The following is a 27,838-nucleotide window of genomic DNA, read 5'->3' as shown; positions in this document are numbered from 1 at the left end:
GATTCATGTGTCATTGAATTTCAGAGTAACGCTTGTTTATTTCTAATGAAAAGAAAAAGAAAAATAGGTGCTGGATGTAAGACAATATGGCTGAAGAAAATGGAGACCATGGTCACACAAACAGCTGAAATACTCTGTGTGCGTGCATGTGTGTTTTATGAATGCATCGGACAGCTTGTGTGTATATTACACATTCATTGTGCAGGCATCGGCCCCGTGGTCCATTCATTACTTTTCCTCTGAAGAAGTCATAATTGGCATAATCCTAGAGCCAAGTTGGATGAATGATGCTCCGTTATGCTCTCATCCCAAGAAGTTTGGCAGGAAGTTTCTGAAGCTGACACTGGCATGTTTGGGTGTCAGTACTGAGAGATGCGAATTTTGAATTATCAGCTTCTTTTTTTTTTGCCTCTTTCTCTCTCGCTTTTCCTTTTCTCTTTACCTCATAGACAGAAACTGCGGTTCCAGTCTGGGCCTGTAACCTAGCAACCCAAATGGTGTGTCTTGAATAAATCAGACTGTTCCTCTTCTTTCCTCCTCAGGAGTCTTTTAGTTCACCTCCAGGCTACAATATCCATGCAACCACCCCACACATGCATGTGAAAACACAGTGTGGTAGAAAGTCAGAGGTTTTATCTTTTTCCTGCTTTATATCAATTACTCCGTTGACCTTTGATCTCTTGTGTTGTTTTATTACACAGCCCTTCTTAATGCATATGAGTTTATGCTTTGTATGGCTTTCAGAGCTAAAACACCAGTGCTTGTTATGCTTTTGAATGTCCTAGAGAATGAGTGTAGCCTTTGTCATCTGGAGTGCGTCCCTCCATTAAGTGGGAGTTATGCATAGCAGAGTTATTTGTGGTTTGCCAGGTGTCCGTCTGCACATGCTGCAGCATGGAGCCACATGTCCTATCTCATTCACTGATGGGGCTCTGCCAACTTCGTCACACTCGCAGCTCCATCTGCATCACACAAGACTCAAAATTGAGTGCACAATTTGATTCTTGACCATCACTGTTGCACTTAAACGCTCCGGAACATCTGAACACATCTTATATTGTCATTAAGAATAAAATGTGGTATAGCCTTAGCTTCATAGTTTTATTAAACAAAGCTCATCAAGTGGAAAAAAAATCTGTCTGTCTTGAATTTCCTGAAAAAACATCTTTAAAAATAACAAACCTTACAATTTAAGGAGGATTAAGTAAGCTATATTTCCATAAAATGAAATATTTATAATGAATGCTATGTGTTTATTTTGTATAACAGTCTATTAGAGACCCTTATTTTGTTCTATGATAAAACAGGAAATCTTAAGTTGCTATACATACAGAGATACCCAGAAGTGCTTCTCTGTATGACCCACTGGATGCTGAGATTTGTGTTACTGTCCATGCTAATTCAACCCAGATAAGAGGAAGACTGGGGAATTGGTTATTGTTGTGTGCCTGTTTGTCTGTGTCTATGTCTATGTGTGTGTGCTTGCCTGGATACCAGCAATATCTGTCTGTCTTAATGATAACACTGGCATTTATTTATCTGGGTAATAGGCAGAAAATTATATCTCAAGTGTTTCCCCCTAATATGACTCATTTATTCCTGAAAATTTATGGATAGTCACTCCAAGGTTACGTGAGGAGAACCCAATCTTCTTGTCCAAGCAGCCACCTTCTCTAATGAAGTCTGGGAAAGCATGCAAATGAGGATTCGGGGGGATTTATTGCATACTAATAATCCATGTAGCGCATAATACAAAATAAACAAGTTACTTTCCTTTTTCTCTGTTTTTTCCCTTCTTTGGCTTGTTTTTTTATCTTCAAAGAAAAGCTTGCAGCTAAGGTGTAAACGACATCTAACTAATCTCATGTAAACTGGCAGAGGCAATGTTGTGAGCAATAGATATTGTCCTAAGCACATCTTCTGGTGAAAAAAGGCCAGTTGTCCCCAGCGCTAATGTTTGAATTCCCTCTGAGCACTAGTTGTCTCTAATAGGCCTGAAAAACGTAGAGCCTGAAAGGATGAATGGCTTTTGTAGAGGCCTCCAAAGTTGGACACAAAGAGAAAGGCAGTGGGTGCAGTGTGTATTTGCCCATGTTGCTGTGTGAGTGTGAGTGTGTGTCTGCGCACTTCTGCGTGCCAGCTCACAAGCCCTTATGGGTTTGATAGAAGGAGCAGGAAGTGGAAGGGAGACAGGAATACTCTGCCATAGCTGTGCCTACCTTCAGGCCATTAAGGCAGAGAGTAGAAGACATAACAAACTGACTTCCATACACAGAACTCCACACATGCAAAGGCACAGTACTGTACATACACTCATGAAATAGAAATGTCTACTGAGAGGCGCCCTAAACAATATATATATTTGAAAGCTCACTGAGGTTTACAAAGAGGTATACAAGCACAAATACACACAGTGTGGCTGTACCACTGAATACATAGAGCAAGTTGCTGTAAAAACACTATGTCCCTTTGTCCACATTTATTTTAAGGATGGGATACTTCTGTCCTGCAGATGCATAGACACTGTGCCTTATTTACAACTAACTTTCCACCAGTTTAGTTATCATATGAACAGCAGGCTAAAATGGAATATTGAAGGATTTGCTGTAGATGTGTCGATGCGTCGTATGATAATACTTTAGACTGCAGTTCATACGCAATTAATTCATTGCATGTAGTTTATGGACCACCCAGTGAAATGCTTGTCAATCACAGCTCATCTGGGAAAGCTGCTCTGGTCTGAAACCTCCGGGAAGTTGCATTGTCAGCAGTTTGGTTTTATTTTCTGTACTTTTTTTGTTTGTACATTTCTTTTTCTCTCTTTTTCTACCCCTCCGTGGGTTTTCTTCATCTCATTCTTTGTCTTTTATTCTGCAATGTTTGCTCTTGGGATACATAACAATGAGGACACAGGCTGTATGAGCAAACAGAATTTCTGGGAGCTTAACGAAATGCAGAAAATGCGCACGGGTTGCACTGCAATAGTTTACCTGCACAGTGATAGAATAACAGGGTAGCATGGATGTGGTGGTTGCCGATGGTGATAATGACAGCTCTGAACATGTTGCAGGTAGTGCTTTTGATTATATAATTATAATGAAGGTGGTGCTTTTCTTCCCCCTCAGGCCTGAGGGCCCCAGTGGTGTGACTGAAAAGATGGACAGGATGAAGATCATCAAGCGGAGGCTGTCCATGTCTCTACGCAGTGCTCGGCCCGTTGATGACTCTCTGTCCGAACTTGCAGAACAGATGGCCTTGGATGAGGCATCCACAGCCAGGGACAATGGTGAGAGATGTGAACGAGTGCCCTCACACATGTACATGCAAACACATTAGCAAGCATTGGCACTCAGACATACAGTATGTGCACAGAGACCTACAGTTAAATTAACAGCCAAAGTTAAAATTTTTGTGACTGAAACGTAGTGTGTTTGTGATGCTCAACTACACTACACTGTGTGCACCTACATACAGTGGGGCAAAAAAGTATTTAGTCAGCCACCGATTGTGCAAGTTCCCCCACCTAAAATGATGACAGAGGTCAGTAATTTGCTCCAGAGGTACACTTCAACTGTGAGAGACAGAATGTGAAAAAAAAAATCCATGAATCCACATGGTAGGATTTGTAAAGAATTTATTCGTAAATCAGGGTGGAAAATAAGTATTTGGTCACCTCAAACAAGGAAAATCTCTGGCTCTCACAGACCTGTAACGTCTTCTGTAAGAAGCTTTTCTGTCCCCCACTCGTTACCTGTATGAATGGCACCTGTTTGAACTCATCATCTGTATGAAAGACACCTGTCCACAGCCTCAAACAGTCAGACTCCAAACTCCGCCATGGCCAAGACCAAAGAGCTTTCGAAGGACACCAGGAAAAGTATTGTAGACCTGCACCAGACTGGGAAGAGTGAATCTACAATAGGCAAGCAGCTTGGTGTGAAAAAATCAACTGTGGGAGCAATCATCAGAAAATGGAAGACATACAAGACCACTGATAATCTCCCTCGATCTGGGGCTCCACGCAAGATCTCATCCCGTGGGGTCAAAATGATCATGAGAACGGTGAGCAAAGATCCCAGAACCACATGGGGGGACCTGGTGAATGACCTGCAGAGAGCTGGGACCAAAGTAACAAAGGTCACCATCAGTAACACACTACAACGGCAGGGAATCAAATCCCGCAGTGCCAGACGTGTTCCGCTGCTGAAGCCAGTGCATGTCCAGGCCCGTCTGAAGTTTGCCAGAGAGCACATGGATGATACAGCAGAGGATTGGGAGAATGTAATGTGGTCAGATGAAACCAAAGTAGAACTTTTTGGTATAAACTCAACTCGTCGTGTTTGGAGGAAGAAGAATACTGAGTTGCATCCCAAGAACACCATACCTACTGTGAAGCATGGGGGTGGAAACATCATGCTATGGGGCTGTTTTTCTGCCAAGGGGACAGGACGACTGATCCGTGTTAAGGACAGAATGAATGGGGCCATGTATCGTGAGATTTTGAGCCAAAACCTCCTTCCATCAGTGAGAACTTTGTAGATGAAACGAGGCTGGGTCTTCCAACATGACAATGATCCAAAACACACCGCCCGGGCAACAAAGGAGTGGCTCCGTAAGAAGCATTTGAAAGTCCTGGAGTGGCCTAGCCAGTCTCCAGACCTCAACCCCATAGAAAATCTGTGGCGGGAGTTGAAAGTCCGTGCTGCTCGGCGACAGCCCCAAAACATCACTGCTCTCGAGAAGATCTGCATGGAGGAATGGGCCAAAATACCAGCTACTGTGTGTGCAAACCTGGTAAAGACCTATAGTAAACGTTTGACCTCTGTTATTGCCAACAGAGGTTATGTTACAAAGTATTGAGTTGTATTTTTGTTATTGACCAAGTACTTATTTTCCACCCTGATTTACCAATAAATTCTTTACAAATCCTACCATGTGGATTCATGGATTATTTTTTCACATTCTGTCTCTCACAGTTGAAGTGTACCTCTGGTGCAAATTACTGACCTCTGTCATCATTTTAGGTGGGGGAACTTGCACAATCGGTGGCTGACTAAATACTTTTTTGCCCCACTGTATATACTGGAATTACAGTAACACAGTGTATAGTAGAAGAAACAGACAAACAGCTTATACTGTTCTTATGATAAAGAATAGATGTGTCATCTCCATAACCCTTGTAGGAGTTGCAGAGTCTGACTCCAGCATCTGTTATGCAGATTTTCTTTTCATGCAACTGCAGTTATTAAAGGACACCTGCTCTTGTTTTGCAACATTTCAAGACATTACGACTTCATTTAGAGCTTTTATTCAGTACAAGAAGACCAAGCAATAACTAAATGATGGTGTAGGTGGAGAGGGTTAAAGCAAAGGTCCTTTATGATGGATGAAGGTCATACAGAATTAAGGGAGCAGATCTTTCACTTTTCCTCACTTTATGTCATTCATATGATGCCCTCTCAGAAATAACACATTTCTTAATGCAAATATCTCATAAACTGTATGTGCCTGTTTAAATGTGTGTTTGTCACTTTTTTTCATGTCCACTACTCTCATAAAGTCATACAGACATGCAAATGCTACACAGAAGCATATTCATGGTAGCTTCATCTGCTTCTATAACCCACTGAAGCCATCCATGTTAACCATCATCATCTTTACCACAATCTTCATCACAATTAACCTAACAATTCAGTTAACCACTCAGTCATCAAGACTGAATGGCAGTGTACGCTGGGAATGTGTGGGAATTCCCAAATCTGTCAGAACTCAGACACACTGTTTGTTTCTTCATGTTTTCACATAAGAGATAGAAAATGTCTTTGCTTCTAGAAGAAAGTCTGAAAAACAGTGTCATCCTAAGACACTCTGGGTGCCATCTGCTGGGCATCGTCCGTGACTGCAGGTCCCACTTGGGAAGAATCAGAGACCTCGCACCCAGGCACTATCTTTGTATGTGTTTGTCAGAACATAGGGAGAAAGGAGGTTGTCTCAGCTTTGGCAGATGGTTTTTGTGTCAAACAAAACAACAAAGCTTAAGTGTTCAAATATAGCTGTGTTCTGTTGGCTGCTTGGCAAGGAGCGATGATGCTTGCTTGTTGCTGTCACTACAGCTCCTGGGCTGCAGCATCTATAGCTCTACCCCATTCATTTTTGCTTACTGGCTTCTTTCTCCTTTTCATTCTATTTTTACATCCCTTGCTTTTGTTTTGATAGCTAAACCGATGTCATTTCCAAAGAGTCCAGCTAGCAAGTGAGAGAAGGAGTGGAATGGAGCTAGTGATGAGGAGAGACATTAAACTTTAACCAACTGCTCTACATTACTATCTCCTTCTGTCCTTTTCCCTTGCTGTATCCTCCCCTTCTCCCCCTGGGTGCACAGCATCTCTCTATATAAGTCAAACTGTACAAAAGAGTGGTAGAAAATACTTCTCACATTTTTCTTGCTAATGAGAAGCAATGTCAAGGCTCGTGTTCACTGCAGTTCCTTTCTGTCAGTGTATTACTGGACCAGTTAGCTTGTTTTGCTTAAGTAAAACGGAGAAAAAAGAAACTCGGCTGGTGAATTTACCTTTGCTTGGTGATTTGAGTGAAATTTGAAGAGCAATTTGAAGAGAATTATGTCGTGTGGGCCTCCACCCACACTCTACTAACAGAATTCAATAATTACACATTAATCTGTGTGAAAGAAAGCTGACAGTACATGTATGCTGCATGTAAACGTCCTTAGTTTAGGTGCTTTGCTTTGGAAAAACTCAAGGAGTTTTTGACCTTTAGGTGTTCATTTTCCTAACACAGACAACCAAAAATCTCTTGTAGCCCTTACATCAATGATTATTATTACTCCCATAGCTCGGTGACCTGTCTGCTACAGTGTGTCTGCAAGTTTTATGTGTGCATGTCTGCATTTCTTTCTGCTGCTACTTCACTGTGAGTTCTATGAGTCAACAGATTTTCCACGATGCATGCCTTATGCCTCGTACACTTTCTATTTTCATTTCTGTTTCCGTGCTACAGCGGCTCCTCACATAATTACAGAATGATTACAGCATGATTACAGGAGCTGTGTGCATTTCCAGCCTTTTATCTCTTACTACTACATATTGTACTGTTCCTACATGTTCTGCTACCTTTCTGTGCCTGTCTGTGTGTGACTTTGTGTCATCTTTTTTCTCTTCTTCTCTCATTCCATTTTACAATTCCTGTCATCTTTTTCTCTATTTCACTGTTTTCTTCCTCTCGCCTGAACCCCTTTCTCTTTTCTTTGATCAACCTCTTTCCCTTCTGAGTTTTCTGTTCTCTTTTGCATCCACTGTGGGACTCTCTTTCTCCTTGGCTGTCTGTCTTCATTGTGAATCTCAGAGCCCATGGTGGTGTGCTCTGTACACCCTCCCGCCTCCCATAGCGCTCCCTCCTTCCTGCGTCAATATGCTGGTCATCTGGGCCGCACCGCCCTGCGCAGAGAGCCAGGTGGGGGGCTAGAACGAGACAGAGCCTTCCTGAGCCTGCACAGGACTGGATCTCTGGGTACACACACACACACACACACACACACACACACACGGAAACCTGTAAGTAAACAAAGAAACATACAAAAGGTGCTGAATATTCATGATTATTCATATTTTATGCTGCTCTGTATGCCACTATAGGCATTTAATTGAATTGCTGACACTGCTGTACAGAGTGCCGTTCATTTTCTTATATTTTGATTCCAAGGAGCGTGACTGTCTTGTAATTTTGAAGTGATCATGAGCGCTAGCTCTCCAGGCTTTTTAGAGGTTTTTAAAATTTTCTTTGCGCATTGGCTGCTTTTTCATTCGTTTATAGCCCAGTCCTTGACCGTGTTCAGAGGAACGGTTTCCTTGTTTCTTTTTTTTCCCTTTTTGGTCTGTTGAGCTATTTAACACTAACACTATACCTGCCTTTTCAAGGAAAAATGCACCAAACTCAAGGATGAACCATTATCGTATCTACAGATAACAGAAATCTTAGCAAAGTTCCAGTTTTAAATTGATAGTAAGCTTTGTTATTAGTAGCCTGTCACAAAAAATATTCACATTTCTTTAGTTGAATCTATAAAAAAATACCAAATATCACAGTTTGACAGGGATAAAATAGTTTTTTTGCACTAGCAAAGAGCTATTTACCCTAAACCTGGCATATTTCAGCATGGTGTGCAGTGTGTCCTTAAAAAAATTTAGGAAACTGGAAAATGAGCCTGCATCAGATTGTCAACCTGTCCGAGGTGTACCCTGCCCCTTGCTCTTTGTTAGCTGGGATGACTAAACTCATAGATTTATGGACACAGAAGAGTACCATCAGATTTTGATTCACAGATGCAATACCATCTCGAAAGCATCTGAATCGCACACACATGCACGTGCACAACATACTAACGGTTTGTGAAGACTTAAAGAAACAAGAAAAATTTGGAAAAGGGGTTCACATTAAAACTCATAAGATCTGTACACACTCTGTTCTGCCTTACATAATGTATCTTCACTTACGTTTGCATCTGTTTCCCGTTTTCCTAGCAAAATATAAAGAAATGAGGGGTGGCTAAATACTTTTGCATAGCACTGTATAAAGTACTTATTATACCAACTGGCTTTTACAGTTACATCATAAGTTCATGTTCAATGATGCACCTGTGTAAAATGATCAGATAACCACAGTGAACATTGCTGCTTTGACAAGTCAGTTTCCTCATTGTTTTCAGTGTCATTCAGTCATGTGTTTTCTGTGTGTTTGATCCTTTTTTGCATGTGAGTGTTGTGAGCATGTGCTTTGTGTACAAGATGCATCTGAGTGTGAACAATATAGAACTTTGTGAAAGAGAACTAGGAAGTAATAAGGGACACCGTGTTCGTGCTTCAATATCGACTGCTTTAAAGATTTAGAAAAAATAAAGCAAATAAAACACAAATGATACGAAGAGCAAACCGACCAGACAGCTGCCCTGGAAGGCACCAGAAGCATATGCACCTTTTTACCACAACTTCATTAGAAACATTATAACATTCAGTTGTGCATTTGGGTTTGTAAAATTGATTAACTTTATCTACTTTTGCAAAAATGTAGTTAATGCTGAGGTCATATTTAGCAATACAGATGATCCACTAGGATTCTTGTTGCAGCTGTATAATATATAAACCTTGACCCGCACAAAACATCAGGCCAGAGTAATACTGCCACCCTTTGAAATAGTCACGTACTGAACTCGTGTCAGTTTTGCTTCCTATAGGCGAGGCGTGTGTGTGTGAGTGTGTGTGTACATGCGTGTGTGTGTGTGTGTGTGTGTGTGTGAGTGTAAAACAGTGTTTACCGAAACAACTTTTCTATCCTGGCAACACTTACTATGAGGGTGGAGGGATAAAACTCTAATGACCTTAATCCAACATTTACAAACACGCACATATAACACATGCTCACAGCACTCACATGCAATTACTTTTTCCTTCTCTCTACATTATGTAATGTGGTCTGTGGCTATATGGATCCCAGTAATCTCATTTCCCACTGTGGCAGAACGGCTTATATCAGGAGCAGTAGGGCAGAATGTACCGAAGAAAAGAAAGTCTGGGATGGATGGAAAGAAAAGATGAGGATGATCATGCCGGAGATGGGTTTCGAATGAGATAAAGCTTAACAAACTGTGATTTATGAGAGAATGAGAGGTAGAAATGATAAAAGCGTGAGGAGGAATGGTAGGGTTTTTCACATCAGCTCCTTCAGGAGTCACATCAGACTTGTGTTGTGAATACCCTGCGAGATGGAGATAGACCGCAACGAGACTCCTTGCATTCACTGAGCTTTAGATGAAGGGAACTCGACTTATAACAGCAGCTTATGGTTTGTTGTAATCCTGTGAGCTGGGAATATGATAACTAGACAATGCTTGAATAAAACTAAAACAATCCTAATGAAAAAACAGATACTGCAACATAGGGGAGGGTTGATAATGTACTATTGCATGGTGCCGTACTTGTATAATAATAATGCTGCTTATTTCCCAATTTGAATATACTGATACTATATTTTTAAAGCTTATATGTCGACATTGACGATATTGTTAAGATAACAGTGCTTTTTTAAAATAGAAACAAACCAAATGTTTCATTTCATTATGAGATTCAGGGATATTTTACATATTTAAAAAAAGCTATCAGTGTTTTCTGGTAGAAAAACTATGCATTGGTTTGTTGACCATCTTACCTTCTTGAGCCCACAAGTTGTTGATCTGGCAGTGACTTCATTGTAGGAAATCCACGGGTGCCACTGAGTGTACAGAAGCTCCTAAAAGGACATAGACTTGACTCAGCCTAGAAAGAAGGCTACTCTATTATTTAGGTCTTGATAAGGTATAGTTTAAAATGTTGAGAGGCACTGCGTGTGTCTGTGCGTGTCTGTGTGTGTGTTTCCCACTAGTTGGTCTCGCTGACTCACTGTGTGCCACTCAGCAGTCAGAGCACGTTGCAGCCTTTAATAGAGTGACATGATGATGCAATCTCTTGTTCCTGCGCTAAAGAGATTACCCACCCTTTCACTTTTTCCCTCTGTGTTTGTCCAACTTGCGTTGTATCAGTTTAATTTACTACACTTTTAATTTGTGTAAATGGGCTGTGGGGTTATATGTGTTTGGCCAGGAGTCTGAGTCCAAAAGGTATTGCAGATTTGTGATATCTGTTGTTATCTGGGCCAACACCCACTCCCAGCACACTGTACTTACAGTCAGGAAAGATGAGCAATGCAGTTTCAGTGTTACTTCTCACCACTACCTCATCTTTTTGTCTTCCTCTCTCTGTCACGCTCTCTCTCTGTCTCTTGCTCGCTCTAATTGTAGTTACATGGTTGGGGATTAGCTGGTCCTCCCGTCTGTTTTTACTGCTGTGCTAAAAGCTGCCTGCTTTTCTCAAAACCTGTCTCAGGCTGCTGTTTTTCAGTACTGTCAAAGAAGTCTCCTCTTGTTCCTTTCCCCCCTTTGTATTTTCTCTTTCCCTCTGCACACATCAAAATACTGTATTTAACCTCCAAATAAGACCAGAATGGTGCAAAAGATAAAAGCTGGCACCTTGTTAAGACCACCCTTATCTCCACCCATACCACGAGAGACCGCGTTGTCTGTGCCAGGGATTTAATGTAATGCATTAATGCTGTATTAATTGCTGTAGTCCTCTGCCTCACTGCATACATGCTCAGCCATCCATTTGCTCACTCCCGGATTGGTTTTAGGAAGAACAATGGAGTGGACTCCTTTTATGTAGTCGGTCTCATAAGCTTTTTATGTGTGTTAGGGTGACTTGCTGTTTGAGAATCTTATGGCTGAGCAAAGGAAGATGTTACTAATGAATGCATGTATTTTTCAGAGCTGCATATATGGGGTGGGGGTAGGGTGTGGGGTTGAGATGTAGCCGGCCAGCATAAACAGAGCTGGTAGCTTACAGTAGGCTCTTTGGTCTTAGTAATTGAATAATGAGATTCCTTAGATGAAGATAAAAGGTTTAGAGGTAATTACTGCAGTCTAAATTCTCCCACCCTGCAGCCTTGAGTGCGCGTCTCTATGTATCCCTGTTCCTGAGGGATGTTGTATGCACTTTGATTTTTACTGTGTTATTTGTCTGGAGGCACATCGTAATATTTATGATTTAAAAAGGAGGTGAAAACAATGCAGAAGCTTAAATGTAGTCAAGAAAATGTAGTTTAAGACAAGGTGGACAAATAAAGTGACAGTAACAGAGACCTGGAGGGAAGTAAAAAGCTTTGTGGAGGTGGCTGCAAAGCAAAACAGAAATCTTCCATGTATACAAGCTGCACTTGTGAATCTAATAAGGCGGGGAAACAGTGATGGCTGGAGGGTTGAGAGCTTTTGTTCTTGATGTTTTGAGCAGCTCATCACAGTACATCGATACCTGTCTGTTAATTTTCTGTAGATGACCTTTACTCTGTACTTAATGATCCCAAATAAGTCACTTTGAATAAGGTAACCTATCCAGATTAAAAAATGCTTTCAGAGCGTGTTAAGAATACGGTATCTCAAAGATCCCAAGATGTTTACAGAGTCTAAAACAATTACAAAGTTTGTTTAAGTCTTTTTAAGCCCATCATTATTGACATGTAGGGTGTGTGAGGCTCTCCACATGAGTGTGTTTGGTTATCTAAGGCTTAGAAGACAAGCCTATCACTGGCCTTGAGGGAGAGGTAGGGTTTTATTTTGCAGTAGTCAAAAATAGGCTTTTGAAGTGTGATGGCAAAACGATGGCATTTAACACCTTATCATGCTGACATTTTGGATGCAGTCATGTTCTCTAAACACTTTTCTAATGTTAGGTGTCATGGGTGTAAGCAAGGTTTTAGAATGTGGTAGGAACTGGAAGACTAAGTCCTACCAATATCCACCGACTGTTGCCTCTAGCAATAATTTGAATCAGAGACAGCATATACAACTGTTTTTATTCGTAATTGTTAACAGGTCTCGTTCTCTGCTATGAATCCCACCTCCGATGCCCAATATTGTTCCACCGTTTTTTTGCGAACACGTGAGAGGCTGTAGGGTTAGGTTTATGCGCAAAGATGCTGAGCAAATTGTATCCTATACCAATTTAGGACGTATTGGTACTGTGCTCTTCAGAGAGTTAATTATATTTCAAGTATTGGTTGAAATAGGAACATTGTCTCTGGACATTTTTGAGCAATTTTCATTTGAAGTGGTAAATTTCATATCCCAAGTCAGGTCTGATTACGAGCATGCTGCTGTTCAACAAGGTTGTGCAACATGAATTTGTCCCTTGTATGAGAGGTCATTGGGGACTTGTACTATAACAGCATCTTTTGAAAGAGGATATTCAGCAGTAATGACCAGGAGTATGTTGCGTCCCAGCATGCTGTCATGTGCCAGGACAGGACGTGGTGTTTTGGTCAAGAGGACATTCTTGCAACTTAAACAAACTTCAACAAAATGACAATCAGGTTTAAGGAGGAGAGCCAGCATGTATCGCAGAGCTACAAGTGCTACGTAAATGGGATTCTCAGGAATTCATCTAAAAACAGCCTTTGCACTAAACGATTTCTGCGGGGTAGACCTTTTGATCGTACCACATAAATGTAACAAATATCAACCCAATGATCCCTCAGCTTGAAGAAAAAATTACTTAATCAGCTCCTAATGCTTTTAGTTCTGTTTCTTAATATTATTTTGAACTTGCTGTTAGTTTGTATAGATGTAATTGTCTGTTTGCTCTCCAGGTGTGTCTAATAGCCAATAGTCAGCATCATGTGAGTTGTATTTGTAACAGTTACTCTGTGTGCAGTGGGATGTGCAGGAAAGAGCGCGTGCTTGCTGTGTCCTGTGTTTCATGTCAATATAGAAGGGACTGAGGCAGAAAGGGGAGAGCAGAGAGAATGCCATAGGCATCACTCTGAAGCCTCAGGATTTCATTTTTCTACACTAGAGAGCGATAAGCATGAGGAGGGAGGGTGGGGAGCACGAGAAAGAGGTGGTGAACAAGATGGAGTGCAAGAAAGAGGCCGATCAGGCAGAAAATGTCATCGGCTCGTGAATAGAAAAAGAGGATGACTGTACTGATATTCAACACCATCTCTGGACCCAGACAGTGATAGCAAGAAATCGGGAGGGAGAGATAAAGACAGATGGAGGGGGGAGAGAGATGGAGATTTCTATCATGTGAGAGGGAGGGGAGTAATAGCAAGGTGAAGGGAGGGAGCAGGAGCACTGACAACACTGATAGCGGCGCCAGAGGCAAGGAGGGACTGAACAGGAGAGGGAGTGGAAAGAAGGAGAGCAGCACAACAGCCTGAATAGAGTGCTGTGTTGAATAACAGTTGAAGGAGGACAAAGAGAAGAGATCTGCCACAGACGCAGAAAAACATCAGCAAAAAGAAGAAAAATGAACGCAAATGAAGAAGTCACAAAGGACAGAAGCAAAGGGAAGGTCTGGCTGTGTTTTCCTTGCTAGGAGCTGCAAGTTAAGTGCGTTGTGAGTCCTTGCACACAGTCCTTGTTTGCGGGCTTGTGTCCGGACGAAGGCAGATGATGACAGAACACCTGTTATTCTGAGATGGCAGATTGTAACAGTTTCTAGCTTGCACGTGTTGGACCGTCTCTGCAGCATTTTGCATACCTGCACAGTGTTTGACCTTCCTTAGTCAGCACGCAGAGAGCGACTGCAGAGAGGAAAAAGAAAGGAGAGGGAGGAGAGAAGGAACGTCTGCTAAGAAAAACACACAGGAAGAGGGAGAGTGTGTTAAAGTGGAGTAGCAGCCGAGGGAGTTGTTGGATTTTGATTAGTGTGCCTGTGCAGTCTGCACAATTCCTATAATGTCAGACCTGTTCTTTACTGCATGGGGCTCTTCTGGCAGTACAGAGGTAGCCTAAGGATTGGGTTTTTCCCAGGAAGCTTGGATCCTTAATCAGCTACTGCTACTCAAACCTGGGTGCCACCTACACGGTTTGATTGGGCTCCAGGACTTAACTGAAGTGGATTTTTTTAATGAAATGTTTATTTGCATTATTAAATGCACCTTCAAATGTTAGTGCTTTAAACCCACTGGAGCAATGGATATGGCAGACAATCTGCAAGGATGCTCTGCCCGTGTTCCCAGAGTCGGAGACCTTAAAACGGGGGAGGTTAGAACGGGAGAGGGGGTAAGAATGGTGGAGAGAGACACCCCACTGAGGCTGTCACCTTTCCGTATGCTTCGAGTGCTCGACTCATGCCGGCCTCCAGGAAACCGCATTGGTGAGTCTCATCACTGTCATCGTCTTCAAGAAGCTCATCTACATCCTGACTTTATCCACTGATCAGATTGTTGTTACAATATAGAGTTTGGATTTAGGTAGAAGGCACATTTTTGTGGCAAACATCAATACATGCTGTCTGTATACTTTTATTTGACTTTGTAGGACATTAATGTTAGTAGCTCGATCAAGCATGTTCCAGGTTTTTACTTTATACTTAGACACAGATTTATGCAAGTAGAATCTGTTCATCATACATGTTTGAACATCTTTAACCTATTACTGTGAAAATATGATTTGCTTTGCGTGCCTGCTTAACTTGCAACATGTTGGCCCCAAGCAACATGCTTATCTACAGGGATTCTATGAGCTCCTTAGAGAAGTGAAGAGTTCGACAAGTTCTTCTTTTGTTCTTCTTTTGAATTTTTATTCATTTACTTGTCAGCACAATGACCGCAGTATCTTTGTTCGTGCTGCTCTGGACAAATTCAAAAAGCACGATGTCCTGTGCTTTAAAAGGAGTTTGAGAACTTTTCACCTGAGAGCATGAAAGAGAAGTGAAAGGATTCAGTTCAAAGCCAAAGCCTGTGGTATTATTATTATTATTGGGTAATGTGGATGTGGACGGTGGCTACGAATACCGCCTGTTTCCCCCTTGAGCAATGTACTGAATTCAATGTGTGGCTTTGCCGAGTGAGGGCTTATGTGAAAAAATCCCAATGCTATTCCATGAAGGGCTTTTCAAGTAAGTCTTCCTTTACTTCTTTTGATATTCTTTCCCCTGGATTTTTCTTTATTTTTGACGTGTTGCTATCATGTGCTGGAGATGGATTTTCAACTAAGTAGTATTTGCAGAGCAGAGTGAAGTAAGGACACTCCTAAAAGTAGCCCACTCCCTCCTCTAGACAAACTAGCAGGGAGTCAGCAACCCTAACTAGGCCAGCTTGGCTCCATGTGGGGAGGCAGTGGTAGCTTGTGACATTTACTGTCTGCTCTTAGGCGTCTATGGGAAAGGAAGAGAAAGAAACTGCAGAAGACTGAAAGAAATGTGACTAAGAGGAATGTTTAGGACAGAAAGTGTGAAGAATGTAACATAATGGTGTGATACTGGAATTAGAGCAGGGCGATATGGCCAAAAATATTTATCACGATATATATTTGAAAATTTGCGATAACGATATAACTGACAATATAATTGATGCGAGACAAAATACAACTCCACAACATTACTAGCGCAAAAAGACAACCTTCCATTTATTTTCACTTAAACAAGAAGCTGGTTTTTATGTACATTAAAGCTTTATAAAAATGTAACAGTGCAAATGCAAATTCCTTGCTGAAAGTTTAACCCAAAGGCATTTCCAGTAGAAATGGGCTGACATATCCTGAGCATAACCATGTATAATATCCACTGAAGTTAAAAAGAGGTGCTTTGCGACATTAAACTGCAGTGTGCAGTACGCATTTTTCGGACCATAAGGTACACGGGATTATAAGGCACATTAAGCGAAACAAAGCAGTCAGATAAATCAAACTTTATTAAACTCATTCTTCTTGCTTCCTCCACTTCTGTACCATTGATTCATTAATGTTGAATTCTCTGGCAGCTGCTCTATTCCCATGTTGTTGCAGTATATTAATGACTAACCTCGTATTGTGGATGGATTATCTCAGTTGTTCTCCTGACTGAAGTTTGGTCCGTTTACAGCATCCTGCCATGCGATTGCATTTGTCTCTAACCATGAGGAACCTTCACGTTAACTTTTATAAGTGGAAAAGTGTTAGTGTTCGTCCTCCAGCTTCACTGTTTATGTTATGCTAACATAGCTGTGTCGCTAGCGATCACGTAGCACATCATTATATATCAGCTAGCCCAACTTCAGTAACCCTACAAACGTCACTGCTGTTTAGTTTCCTGTCTTCATTTATGTTGGAAGTGATAGCAGAGCTGTACGTTTGAATTTTTTCAGAAATCTCTCCGTCAGAACATGCTATATCATGCTTAGGTAACTAGCGAAACTAGCGAGCTAACTTCCGCTAGCTTCCTGCTAACTTCTAACTCCGTTAAATGTAATAACTTTTGTTTTCATGGATGCCTGGAAGTTAAACTTTATAGTTACACCTGGTAAAGCAGCAATGCTGATCGTTTTATTAAAGATCAAAGAATTTAGACAGTTTTCAACTCTCAGTGATGCTGCAGTGTTGTTTGACCTGAAGTCAAATATACGGAGTTTGGGACCCAGATTACTCCCAGATTTAAGAGCATCTTAGTCCGACAAATACGACAATAACAACGGCCGCTTGCATGTTCTGCAAAAAAATGTGCTTTGTTGTGTATCTGACGGACAAACACCAAACCAGTTCCACATCACGGAAGTTGCACCATTTTTACAAACCAACAATCGGCCATGTGCGTATGAAAACAAAGGCACTGCGCATGCGCGTTTTACTCCCATTCTATTGCGATATTTCATTTTCCTATCGTTGCCTAACATTATACCGGTATTACCGTGAACGGTATAATATGGCCCAGCCCTAACTGGAATTTTACTTCCCTGGTCAGATCATCCTGTTTCATCTACCCACATCTGCTGTTTACATAAACACACAAGATCGGGACCTCTCAGAAAGTGAGAAAGACATGTGATACTCATGATCAGTGATGCTTACTCATCATGCGTGTGGTTGTGCGTGTATCTGTCAGTAGATATCCCGGATCAGTTTCTCCAGCCTGTGGTGTCACTTACCTTCAGTGTAATGTTTCACCATCTTGGTTGTGAGGGTTAATTCCTGATTCCTGATGCGACAAAAGACATTTTCTTACAAAGGTATATCCATTCCCTGTATCCTTGTGCCTGTCTTTGAGGCTGCGCACTATACATCAGACTTGGAGGCCCACTAGATGCCTACATTTCAGCAATAGCTGTCTAGATATTGTGTCTAGGTCATGCAACAGTATGGCTGTTTGTCTCTGTACCACCACCTCATCACTGTAGGAGGTTAGGTTAACAAGCCTTTAGAACTTTTATAGAACCTGAAAATTAAATTTAAACTCTCGAGAGCAAGAATCACTGTGTAATTGACTTACAGAAGGTATAATTTCACACTATAGGTATCATTCAGCTTTTAGGTTAATGGGAAACTACAGAGTCAGAGGATTATTTTTAACGCTATGCCCTCTTATTAATTTGATAAAGACTGAATAAAGACCAATTTAAACCAGTTTTAGAAGTACTTATCTGTGCTTTTTTCTATGTTTTCTATCTTTTCAAATATTTTTTGGTCCAGAGACCAGCCTGTTTCAAATCCTAGAATAAGCCTCAGATGTTTCACAGCTGACAGACAGCACACTGTAATAAATAGCTTTACCTAACCGGCCCTCAGTTGTTAAATCCCACAACTGAGGTGTTGCAGTCACTCTGGGGACTCATTTTTCTTTCCACTTCATCAGCTCTTCCAACCAAAACCATCCACCCCACTGTCTCCTAATCTTCCCTCGATCTGTCTGTGCTCTGCTGTTGGGAGCTGATGTTTTATGGGTAAACGGTACATGATTGTAAGGTGTGAGCTTGCAACTGCACTCAGCCTACTTCAGTTTCATGAAAAAAGTTATCTTTACCAAAACAAACACCAGGGAGACCCCCCCCCCCCCACACACACACACACACGTACTGTGTGTGCTGTACATGACCCAGACAAAGAGAGAGCCCTCCACCCTTCCCCCACATTTACTCACAAACTCACACATCACTGAAGTAGACAGTCCTGTCTGCTGCACCGTGACTCATTAATCAGATGGATTCTGGGGCACATGAAGGTGTGTGGTGGTGGGGGGGTTGGCACACAGAGATGGCAGCTCCTATTGCACGCAGGGTAATATTGATCTCGTACTTACTCATCTTACCAATACCATTTTATACACTTGTTTTACACCCCTGTGTGGCTTGATGGTATGATTCATCATTTGGGGGTTGGGGTCCTACTGTGTCATTCACATAATGGGTGAGTGAAATTTAAGACAGATGTTTTGTTTTCTTCTGATCCCATAGAGAGAGTAGTGAAATGAAATAGGGTGTCATTAAACACAATCTAAAAACCTGCGCGTAGGTATTTATGTCAAGGGACACCCCTTTAGCCTAGTGGGTAGGACATGCCGCCCTTGTACCAAAGGCATGTCGCATCTCCTGTCTCTCCCTGTTTTACTTTTTCTAAGACATAAATCCCTGAAAAAAGTCTCAAGTCTTTGCACGTTTGTGTTTCACAGGCATTGTCCATGAAAATGTGAAGATGGGTTCAGATGGGGAGAGTGACCAAGCATCCGGCACGTCCTCTGATGAGGTTCAGAGTCCAGTGAGGGTCCGTATGAGGAACAATCACCATCGGCGCATCTCTAATGAGGTATGATGATCTGGGACACGCCCACACACAAACACACACATACCTTTAGCCCGGGCGTACTGTACTCTTTGATCAAGAGGGAAAATGCACCTGCACTCAACATTATTAATTGAAATTCAATAGTGATGCCAAAGACTGTCTGAAATCATTCACTCCTTCACTATTCACCTCACAATATTAAGTAGATTTTATGTAGGAAACCATACCTTGTGGCTAATTTTAGAACTAAAATGATAAATTGGACAGGCCCAAATATCAGGATTGGCCTGTTGCTGATATACTGGTACTTTTTTTTGGTTGATAAATGACAAGAAAATACATAAAAAGAAATCCCAAGTTAGAAATTAGGCAAAGAAAGAGAATAATTTTCTGTCTGTGCTGTATGTAAAACCTAAACAAATAGAAAGGGGACATTTCTTATTTTTTGTTACTTTACACTTAGACCTTAGAAATAAGACCATTCCTTTGTCTTATTTCCTTGCATGTACACTTCTCAGTGGTAGCTGTCTCTCAGTTAGTATACACTATACACAGTGTATTATATGATAGACTGTATAAAGTGAATAGTGAACACATGGCATTTATGTGGTACATTTAAAGGGATCTCTTATTCACCTTTTCAACCCCATATTTTTAACCTTCTTTACTTTTATTTATATATATATATATATTTATATACAACCCCCAGCATGCCCCTGCGGGCGGTTTATCCTTCAAGCTTGGGTCCTCTACCAGAGGCCCGGGAGCTTGAGGGTCCTGCGCAGTATCTTAGCTGTTCCCAGGACTGCGCTCTTCTGGACAGAGATCTCCGATGTTATTCCCGGGATCTGCTGGAGCCACTCGCCTAGTTTGGGAGTCACCGCACCTAGTGCTCCGATTACCACGGGGACCACTGTTACCTTCACCCACCACATCTTCTCGAGCTCTTCTCTGAGCCCTTGGTATTTCTCCAGCTTCTCGTGTTCCTTCTTCCTGATATTGCTGTCATTCGGAACTGCTACATCGATCACTACGGCCGTCTCCTTCTGTTTGTCTACCACCACTATGTCCGGTTGGTTAGCCACCACCATTTTGTCCGTCTGTATCTGGAAGTCCCACAGGATCTTAGCTCGGTCATTCTCCACCACCCTTGGGGGCATCTCCCATTTTGACCTCGGGACTTCCAGGTTATACTCGGCACAGATGTTCCTGTACACTATGCCGGCCACTTGGTTATGGCGTTCCATGTATGCCTTGCCTGCTAGCATCTTGCACCCTGCTGTTATGTGCCGGATTGTCTCTGGGGCATCTTTACACAGCCTGCACCTAGGGTCTTGCCTGGTGTGATAGACCCCAGCCTCTATGGATCTTGTACTCAGAGCTTGTTCTTGTGCTGCCATGATTAGTGCCTCTGTGCTGTCTTTCAGTCCAGCTTTGTCCAGCCACTGGTAGGATTTCTGGATATCAGCCACCTCCTCTATCTGCCGGTGGTACATACCGTGCAGGGGCCTGTCCTTCCACGATGGTTCCTCGTCTCCCTCCTCTTTCTTGGGTTTCTGCTGCCTGAGGTATTCACTGAGCACTCGGTCAGTTGGGGCCATCTTCCCAATGTATTCGTGGATGTTCATGTCTCATCCTGGACTGTGGTGCTGACACTCACCAGTCCCTGGCCCCCTTCCTTCTGCTTAGCGTACAGCCTCAGGGTGCTGGACTTGGGGTGAAACCCTCCATGCATGGTAAGGAGCTTTCTTGTCTTTATGTCAGTGGCTTCTATCTCCTCCTTTGGCCAGCCTATTACCCCAGCAGGGTACCTGATCACGGGCAGGGCGTAGGTGTTGATGGCCCGGATCTTGTTCTTACCATTCAGCTGACTCCTCAGGACTTGCCTGACCCTCTGCAGGTACTTGGTGGTTGCAGCCTTTCTAGTGGCCTCTTCATGGTTCCCATTTGCCTGCGGGATCCCCAGGTACTTGTAACTGTCCTCTATGTCTGCAATGTTGCCTTCTGGTAGTTCAATCCCCTCAGTTCTGACTACCTTCCCTCTCTTTGTTACCATCCGACTACACTTCTCCAGTCCGAACGACATTCCAATGTCATTGCTGTATAGCCTGGTAGTGTGGATCAGTAAATCGATGTCTCGTTCACTCTTGGCATACAGCTTGATGTCATCCATGTACAGGAGGTGGCTGACAACTGCTCCATTCCGTAGTCGGTATCCGTAGCCAGTCTTGTTAATGATCTCACCGAGGGGGTTCAGGCCTATGCAGAACAGCAGTGGGGACAGAGCATCTCCTTGGTAGATCCCGCACTTGATGGTGACTTGTGCTATGGGCTTGGAGTTGGCCTCTAGTGTTGTACACCACATCCCCATTGAGTTCCTGATGAAGGCTCTTAGGGTCCCATTGATCTTGTACAATTCTAAGCATTCCAGTATCCAGCTGTGGGGCACTGAGTCATAGGCCTTCTTGTAATCAATCCAGGCAGTGCACAGGTTGGTCAGTCTGGTCTTGCAGTCTCGGCTGACTGTTCTGTCTACCAGTAGCTGGTGTTTTGCACCTCTGGTATTCTTGCCAATCCCTTTCTTTGCCCCACTCATGTATTGACCCATGTGCCTGTTCATCTTAACCGATATGATGCCTGACAGGAGCTTCCATGTAGTACTGAGGCAGGTTATTGGTCGGTAGTTGGATGGGACCGGTCCCTTCTTGGGGTCCTTGGGGATCAGGACCGTTCGACCTTCGGTTAGCCATTCCGGGTGTCTCTCGTTAACTAGCAGCTGGTTCATTTGTGCTGCCAAACGCTCGTGGAGTGCAGTCAGCTTCTTCAGCCAGTAGGCGTGAATCATGTCGGGCCCTGGTGCTGTCCAACTCTTCATACTGGAGACCCTTTCTTGGATATCTGCCACTGTGATGGTTACTGTTCAGGGAGGTCGCTATGGTCTGCCCTCAGATCCACTAGCCACTGAGCATTGCCGTTATGGGTTGCGTCCTTCTCCCATATGCTCTTCCAGTATTGCTCCAGCCTTGGTGGTGCTGTTCTCTTATTGTTCCCTTGCCACTGAGAGTACACTTTTGCTCTGTGGAGAACAGCTGGTTTATTCTCCTGCCTTCTATCTCTCTGGTGTACCTCCTCAAGCGGCTGGCCAAGGCTGTGAGTCTTTGCTTGGCAGTTTCCAAGGCCTCAGGTATGGACAGTTTGCTGTATTTCTTATGCACCTTCTTTGCCGCACCTTTCTGCAACTCCGTTAGTTGGCTAACCTCCCTCCGTGCTACTTTGATCTTGCCCTCTAGCCTCCTTCTTCATGGAGGGTACTGCCCCTTGTGGCTGTTCAACTTGTAGTCAAGCATCTCACTGATCACAGCTGCTGTATTGTAGATCAGCTTGTTAGTGTCGGTAATCGTGGTTGTAGGTATTGCCCGTAGTGCTGCATTAACATCATCTAGCAGACCTTCTGAGGGTACTTCACGTAATCTTGGTAACCGGCTACGGGGGATCCAGGTTTCAAGCTTGGCCATGATCCTATTTTTCAGGTCAGTTGCTCTCGCACTCAACGATCCTTCTCCTATCGCACTTGGGGCTATGTACCCAATCTCGGGTAGGGGTGATGATATCTCCCCCCTGACCTGGCGTCCTGACTCCTCCTTGCCGTAGCATTTATGTTGTACCTCGTCAATCTCTAGCTGTGATAGCAGTCGCTTCTTTCGAATGTTGGAACACTGAGCTACTAGTTGTTTCGCCGTCATTGTGGATGTTGGGTATCAAAGAGAATATATATATATATATATATATATATATATATATATATATATATATATATATATATATATATCCATCCATATAACAGCTAAGATACTGCGCAGGACCCTCAAGCTCCCAGGCCTCTGGTAGAGGACCCGAGCTTGAAGGATAAACCGCCCGCAGGGGCGTGCTGGGTGTTTTTATATATATATATATATATATATATATATATATATATATATATATATATATATATATATATATATATATATAGTAATTACGGATGTGTTTGTATGTGTATTTAAGTATTTGTGCGTTAAGTATTTGTGTACTGTATGTATTCAGTGACCTCAATATTTTAAATTTTGAACATCTATTATTGCAACTGCACATTTATGAGAGAAAAATATAGCAGGCTCTTTTTATTTTCACTAACTTGTGTGTATATGCGAGTGCACCTGTGCTATCTGACAGATAGTGTTGCTGTTTGCTGCTGAATCTCTGAGTGCCGTCATGTCTCGGTCAGGCTGCGTGTGTCCGTTTGAAGGAGCTGCAGAGTGTTGAGCACAGCAGTATTACGGGAAATGCCTCTAGATACAGAGCCTCTCACTGCTGTGAGCAGTGGATGGGACTAATTTAGACCATGTTTACGAGAGAGAGAGAAAGAAAGAGAAGGAGATGGATTGGCAGTGTGGGAGAGGAAAATGTTGGGGTGAGAGTAATTACGTATGTCGGTGTAATTATTGCAATGACAAAGAAAAGGGAGATCCAGGAGAATAGGGCTCAGGAGATGATAAGAGAGAAAGTAAAGAAGAGATGGAGGACAAAATGATGGCAGGAGAGAACAAAAAAACAATGTTTTCTCTGTGCCACCCCCTCCATTCACCCCTTCCCCCCATCTGCCTTTCTCCCCTCAGGAATCTGTCTATTCCTCTTTTCCTCTGCTCCTGCATCCCCCTCCTCCAACCCTTCCCCCCCCCACTTCTTTTCCTAAGTATGTGGATGGCACTCTACCACAGTGCCAGCCCTCTCTCACTCTATTTCTCTCTCTCTCTCTCTCAGTGTGTGCAGTCATGTATCAGGTTAGAGACATGCATCGTTGAAAGCGCATGTGTGTGAGTGCATAGAAAAACACATTTAAGGAGGACAATGAGGGAGCTACTAGAGCTGTTCTGCATTGTGAGTACAGGGGCACACATGTTTTGTTTTGTATTTAGATCTTTATTCAGTCTCTACCAGTGAATAAGAGGGCAGGAGTGGCTGTGTTTGTGAACTTTTGTCTATTGTTACGCCTTTGAAAGACAGTGTGGACAGTGAATTTTGTGTGAAAGACTTTTGTTGTGATCACGAGGTGTCACTTTCATTATAAATTGCATAAAATATCAAATGTTTTGCTTGATGAAATTTGCAGTCATTTGTATTTATATGTCTAACACTACCGTATATATGGTGTTGTAGTGCTTACACGTATTCTTCTCTTTTATGATTCCAATTTTAAGTTGAGCTTACAAATGTGCTAACTACAGCTAGGAGGCATTTCTGTGCAAGCGACTGTGGCTCACGTTTACATTGTCTCACATATACTGCTAAAACATGCAGAGCGTTGCTTTAGGATTCGTCAGTTGTCGCCATCCATATAGTTTATATATACTTTTTTCATGTGACATGCATGTTGTGATGTCAGCCAGTCAGCTCAGATAAAACTATTAAAGGCATACAGTACCTCTACATCTCATCTTCAGGCATATACACACTTTAATATCCTCCTATTGCACGGTTACATGTAAACAAACGTATCACTACATATTCACACTGAGGACACACACTTGAGGGGTGTTTTGACTGGGTCACCTAACTACTGCTGCCATGGAAACAATGTGTGACTGGCACCTTGCCGGTGATCGTGTCACAGAAATTTGCATTCCAGCAAAGACTGGAAGGTGAAAGTTCTTGCAGTGGCTAGAAGCTGTTAACAACACTGACTCAAATATATGATGATGTTTAATTCCTAAAATTGTGTCTAAAATGTGATCGTCTAAAGCTAAACACTTCCAGAGGGAGAGGCTGCACTTAGCAATTGAAGTCAAAAAGAACTACAACATGAATTAATTAGCAAAAAAAGTAAAAGATAAAAATATCAAGCGTGCTTTCATTTTGAAAGAAATGCAGATCAGCCTGGAGCCTATCCCAGTTGTCATTCATCTTGAAGAGAGACACTCATTTGCATTTACATTCACACCTATGGGCAATTTAGACCCCACTATTGGCATGTCTTTGGTCTGTGGGAGGAAGCCGGAGTACCCGGAGAGAACCCAAGCAGACATGGGGAAAACATGCAAACTCAATGCTAATAGTGCATTATGAAAATGTAGCCAAAACTAGCCAGTAACTAGCTGGAATTTATCCTGATCATGTGGTGGTCTTGCACTGGCATCTTATTCAGCCATAGCGAGTATAGGTGTTATCCACATCATCATTCGTCAGTCATTCACAGCAGCAGATGGCACCTGTTAACCAAAGGTCTGCTCTCATTTGACAAACTCGCAGCCAGGAGAGACAGATGGAGCAAGCTGCTTGTGAGTAGACAAGCAACCAATAATATTTAAAAAGAAAAAAAGCTTTGATTTGATACCAGATCATAATGGTTAATTAAGGTGAAGTAATAACAAGCTGATAAATGATGAAGGAACGAGATTTATTTAATGCGCATTTGTAAATCTTTTTTTGTGACATATCATACCAAACCAAATTTAAAAGGTACGGAATATCCTGAATATTTCAGGACTAATGTCTTTATAGTATAATTGTAAATGGAAAAAGGTTTTTAATATTGAAAATCATGTTTCAGTTTCTTCATGTCTCCTTTTGTTTATTTGTTCTTCTCTTTTAGGACATAAACAAACGTTTGTCTCTCCCAGCTGATATCAGGCTACCAGAGGGCTACTTGGAGAAGTTTGCCATGAACAGCCCGCCCTTTGACAAACCCATGAGCCGCAGGCTACGGCGCGCATCATTGGTCAGTACTTAATTTATCTGTGTGCACATTTGCATCTATATATATGTGTGCAAAGCAGTTGAAGCTAGTCTCTGATGTCATTTTGTCATTTTATCTGGGTGTGTGCTTGCCCTTTTTCATGCTGCTTTGTGTAGAAACAAAAGTAATGTAAGCTTTCAATGCCATTGTACACTACTTAAATGCTTGACCAGGACCATTATTGTCTAAAACGCACACACAGAGCAACGACACAAACATAGACTCACTTTAAACACACACTGGGCTATGCTATAGTGCTTACAATGCCTCAGTAGGGGCATGAATGATAGATTCTGAATTATGCATACAGGCCAAGAGCATTATGGGTATGAATTGGGGTCTGGCAGTGAGAGGAGGGGTTGTTCGGGAAAAAAATAGGCTTGTATTCATGAATATGCAGCATGTCCTTTAATTGTTGAAGTGCCCCTGCTCTGTCACTTGGTTTTTATTTTGGTCACACTTTTTTTTTCCAAATTACGGTTTTGTTTCTGCCATCGCTCCAACTTTCAAGTTTCCTGTTATACATTATTGTGCCCTTTGTTTCACTCCACCCACAGGCTTGCGTAATTTTAAAGGGAATTCAGTGTACTTAGTCAATGCATTACATTAAACAAGATTACTGAAAGCCTGATATTCTTTGGGAAAATATGAAGGACTCATCCTCCATCAACCGTTTTTGCTGTTATTATCAAACAGGTCCATTTGCCCGCCTCAATCTCTCTGCTTGAAGCAACTTAATGACGTAGCTTTTCTGCAGGAGGCTCACAGACTTGAAAGCAAAGAGTCTCTGAGGGGAAGTATATGGTATAGGGTGGAGCAGAAGAAGAGGATAGTCATATATATTAGATGTATAGTGTGCGTTTTGTTGGGTTTGCCCAGCTGTGTGGAGCTGTGTATTGTTGGAGTTGTTGTATGTGTGTGATGTAATAGATCAATCAATAATTCAGCAGAAGTGTCAGTCTCATCTGCTGCAGCTCCTCTCCTGACTGGGATTACACCCCAGGACACCTTGGGATGAGCTAGAGAGCACGGAAGAGAAAGGAAATGTACAAAAGGAGATGGAAAGAGAGGACTAAAAGGGCTTGAATGATAAGATGTCAGGTTTAAAAAGGGCATGGATAACTGAAAAATGCTAAGCAAATGTAAGTAAAGACAAATGGAAACATTAGTGCCACTCTGTAGCTGGATTTAGGTTTTATACCAGGAAAACAAGGTTTTGATTGATCCCGAGCACTCTGCCGAGCTTGCAGCCCATGTATTCAGAAGATGCATCACAGCCAGACTGTTTTTGTTCTATTAGTCCTGGTCGTTCCTTTATATAGGGTAATGCATCCATGCAAAAGTGTGTTTCTGACCGTGCAGTAGTCTGAACATGGTTTGCACAGTATGTACGGTATTTAATTACTTTGAATTTGTGCTATGAAATGAATTAGCCTGCAGAAATTCCTCATTCACTGCTCATCTGCTCCTGAAATAGTTTAAGTACATTTAAAAGGAGCTAAAGATGTTTAAAATAAATGGTTTCACAAGAGATTTAAGTTTAACTAGAGATTATCTAGTGAAGGAATCCCATTGGCTGCGATGACCCATGGGTACTCAATGGTATGACATGAGTCCTGAGTGCTTGTGGATTTTACTACACCTTTCTTGGTTCTCAGCCTTTATTTTTACTGTGGAGTTGTGATGCTATCAAGTCAAAATTTGTCCACAGACAGGCAAACAAACACCTCCCAAATTGCTTAAAAAAATTCCTTTGTGGTATTTCCTGTTGCAACAAGCAATACCAGTTATCCTGTTATGTTTGGAAAAAATGTTTCTGAGAAAACTGATGTAATAGCCTCGGGGCTGCCTGTGCGCTTGTCATATGTTACGGTAATGTAGATCATGTTTCCGGTATTCCATCGCAGACTCTGAAATCACGTGTTTTGAGC

The 27,838-nt window shown here is 42.2% G+C and overlaps 1 protein-coding gene across 6 annotated transcripts in view; it reads left to right on the top strand.

Moving 5' to 3' along the window:
* The window catches only part of LOC113013466 (cyclin-dependent kinase 17-like), a 49,133-nt gene that overhangs the window by 6,739 nt on the left and 14,556 nt on the right, over positions 1–27,838 (top strand). For 4 of the 6 annotated variants that reach the window (XM_026154383.1, XM_026154385.1, XM_026154389.1 and 1 more), the window contains exons 2-5: positions 3,126–3,286; positions 7,363–7,527; positions 19,023–19,156; positions 25,764–25,889. In XM_026154383.1, coding sequence (XP_026010168.1) covers positions 3,157–3,286; positions 7,363–7,527; positions 19,023–19,156; positions 25,764–25,889 — 555 coding nt within the window. In that variant the 5' untranslated portion in view covers positions 3,126–3,156. Of the gene's footprint in view, positions 1–3,125; positions 3,287–7,362; positions 7,528–13,483; positions 14,760–19,022; positions 19,157–25,763; positions 25,890–27,838 lie in introns of those variants that run through there. The other 2 variants (XM_026154388.1, XM_026154386.1) reach the window with 2 other exon arrangements.

Source organism: Astatotilapia calliptera, chromosome 20, assembly GCF_900246225.1.
Source record: "Astatotilapia calliptera chromosome 20, fAstCal1.2, whole genome shotgun sequence".
Taxonomy (NCBI): domain Eukaryota; kingdom Metazoa; phylum Chordata; class Actinopteri; order Cichliformes; family Cichlidae; genus Astatotilapia; species Astatotilapia calliptera.
Note: the sequence above shows the minus strand (reverse complement) of the source record. Positions and strands in the feature narration are given on the sequence as shown.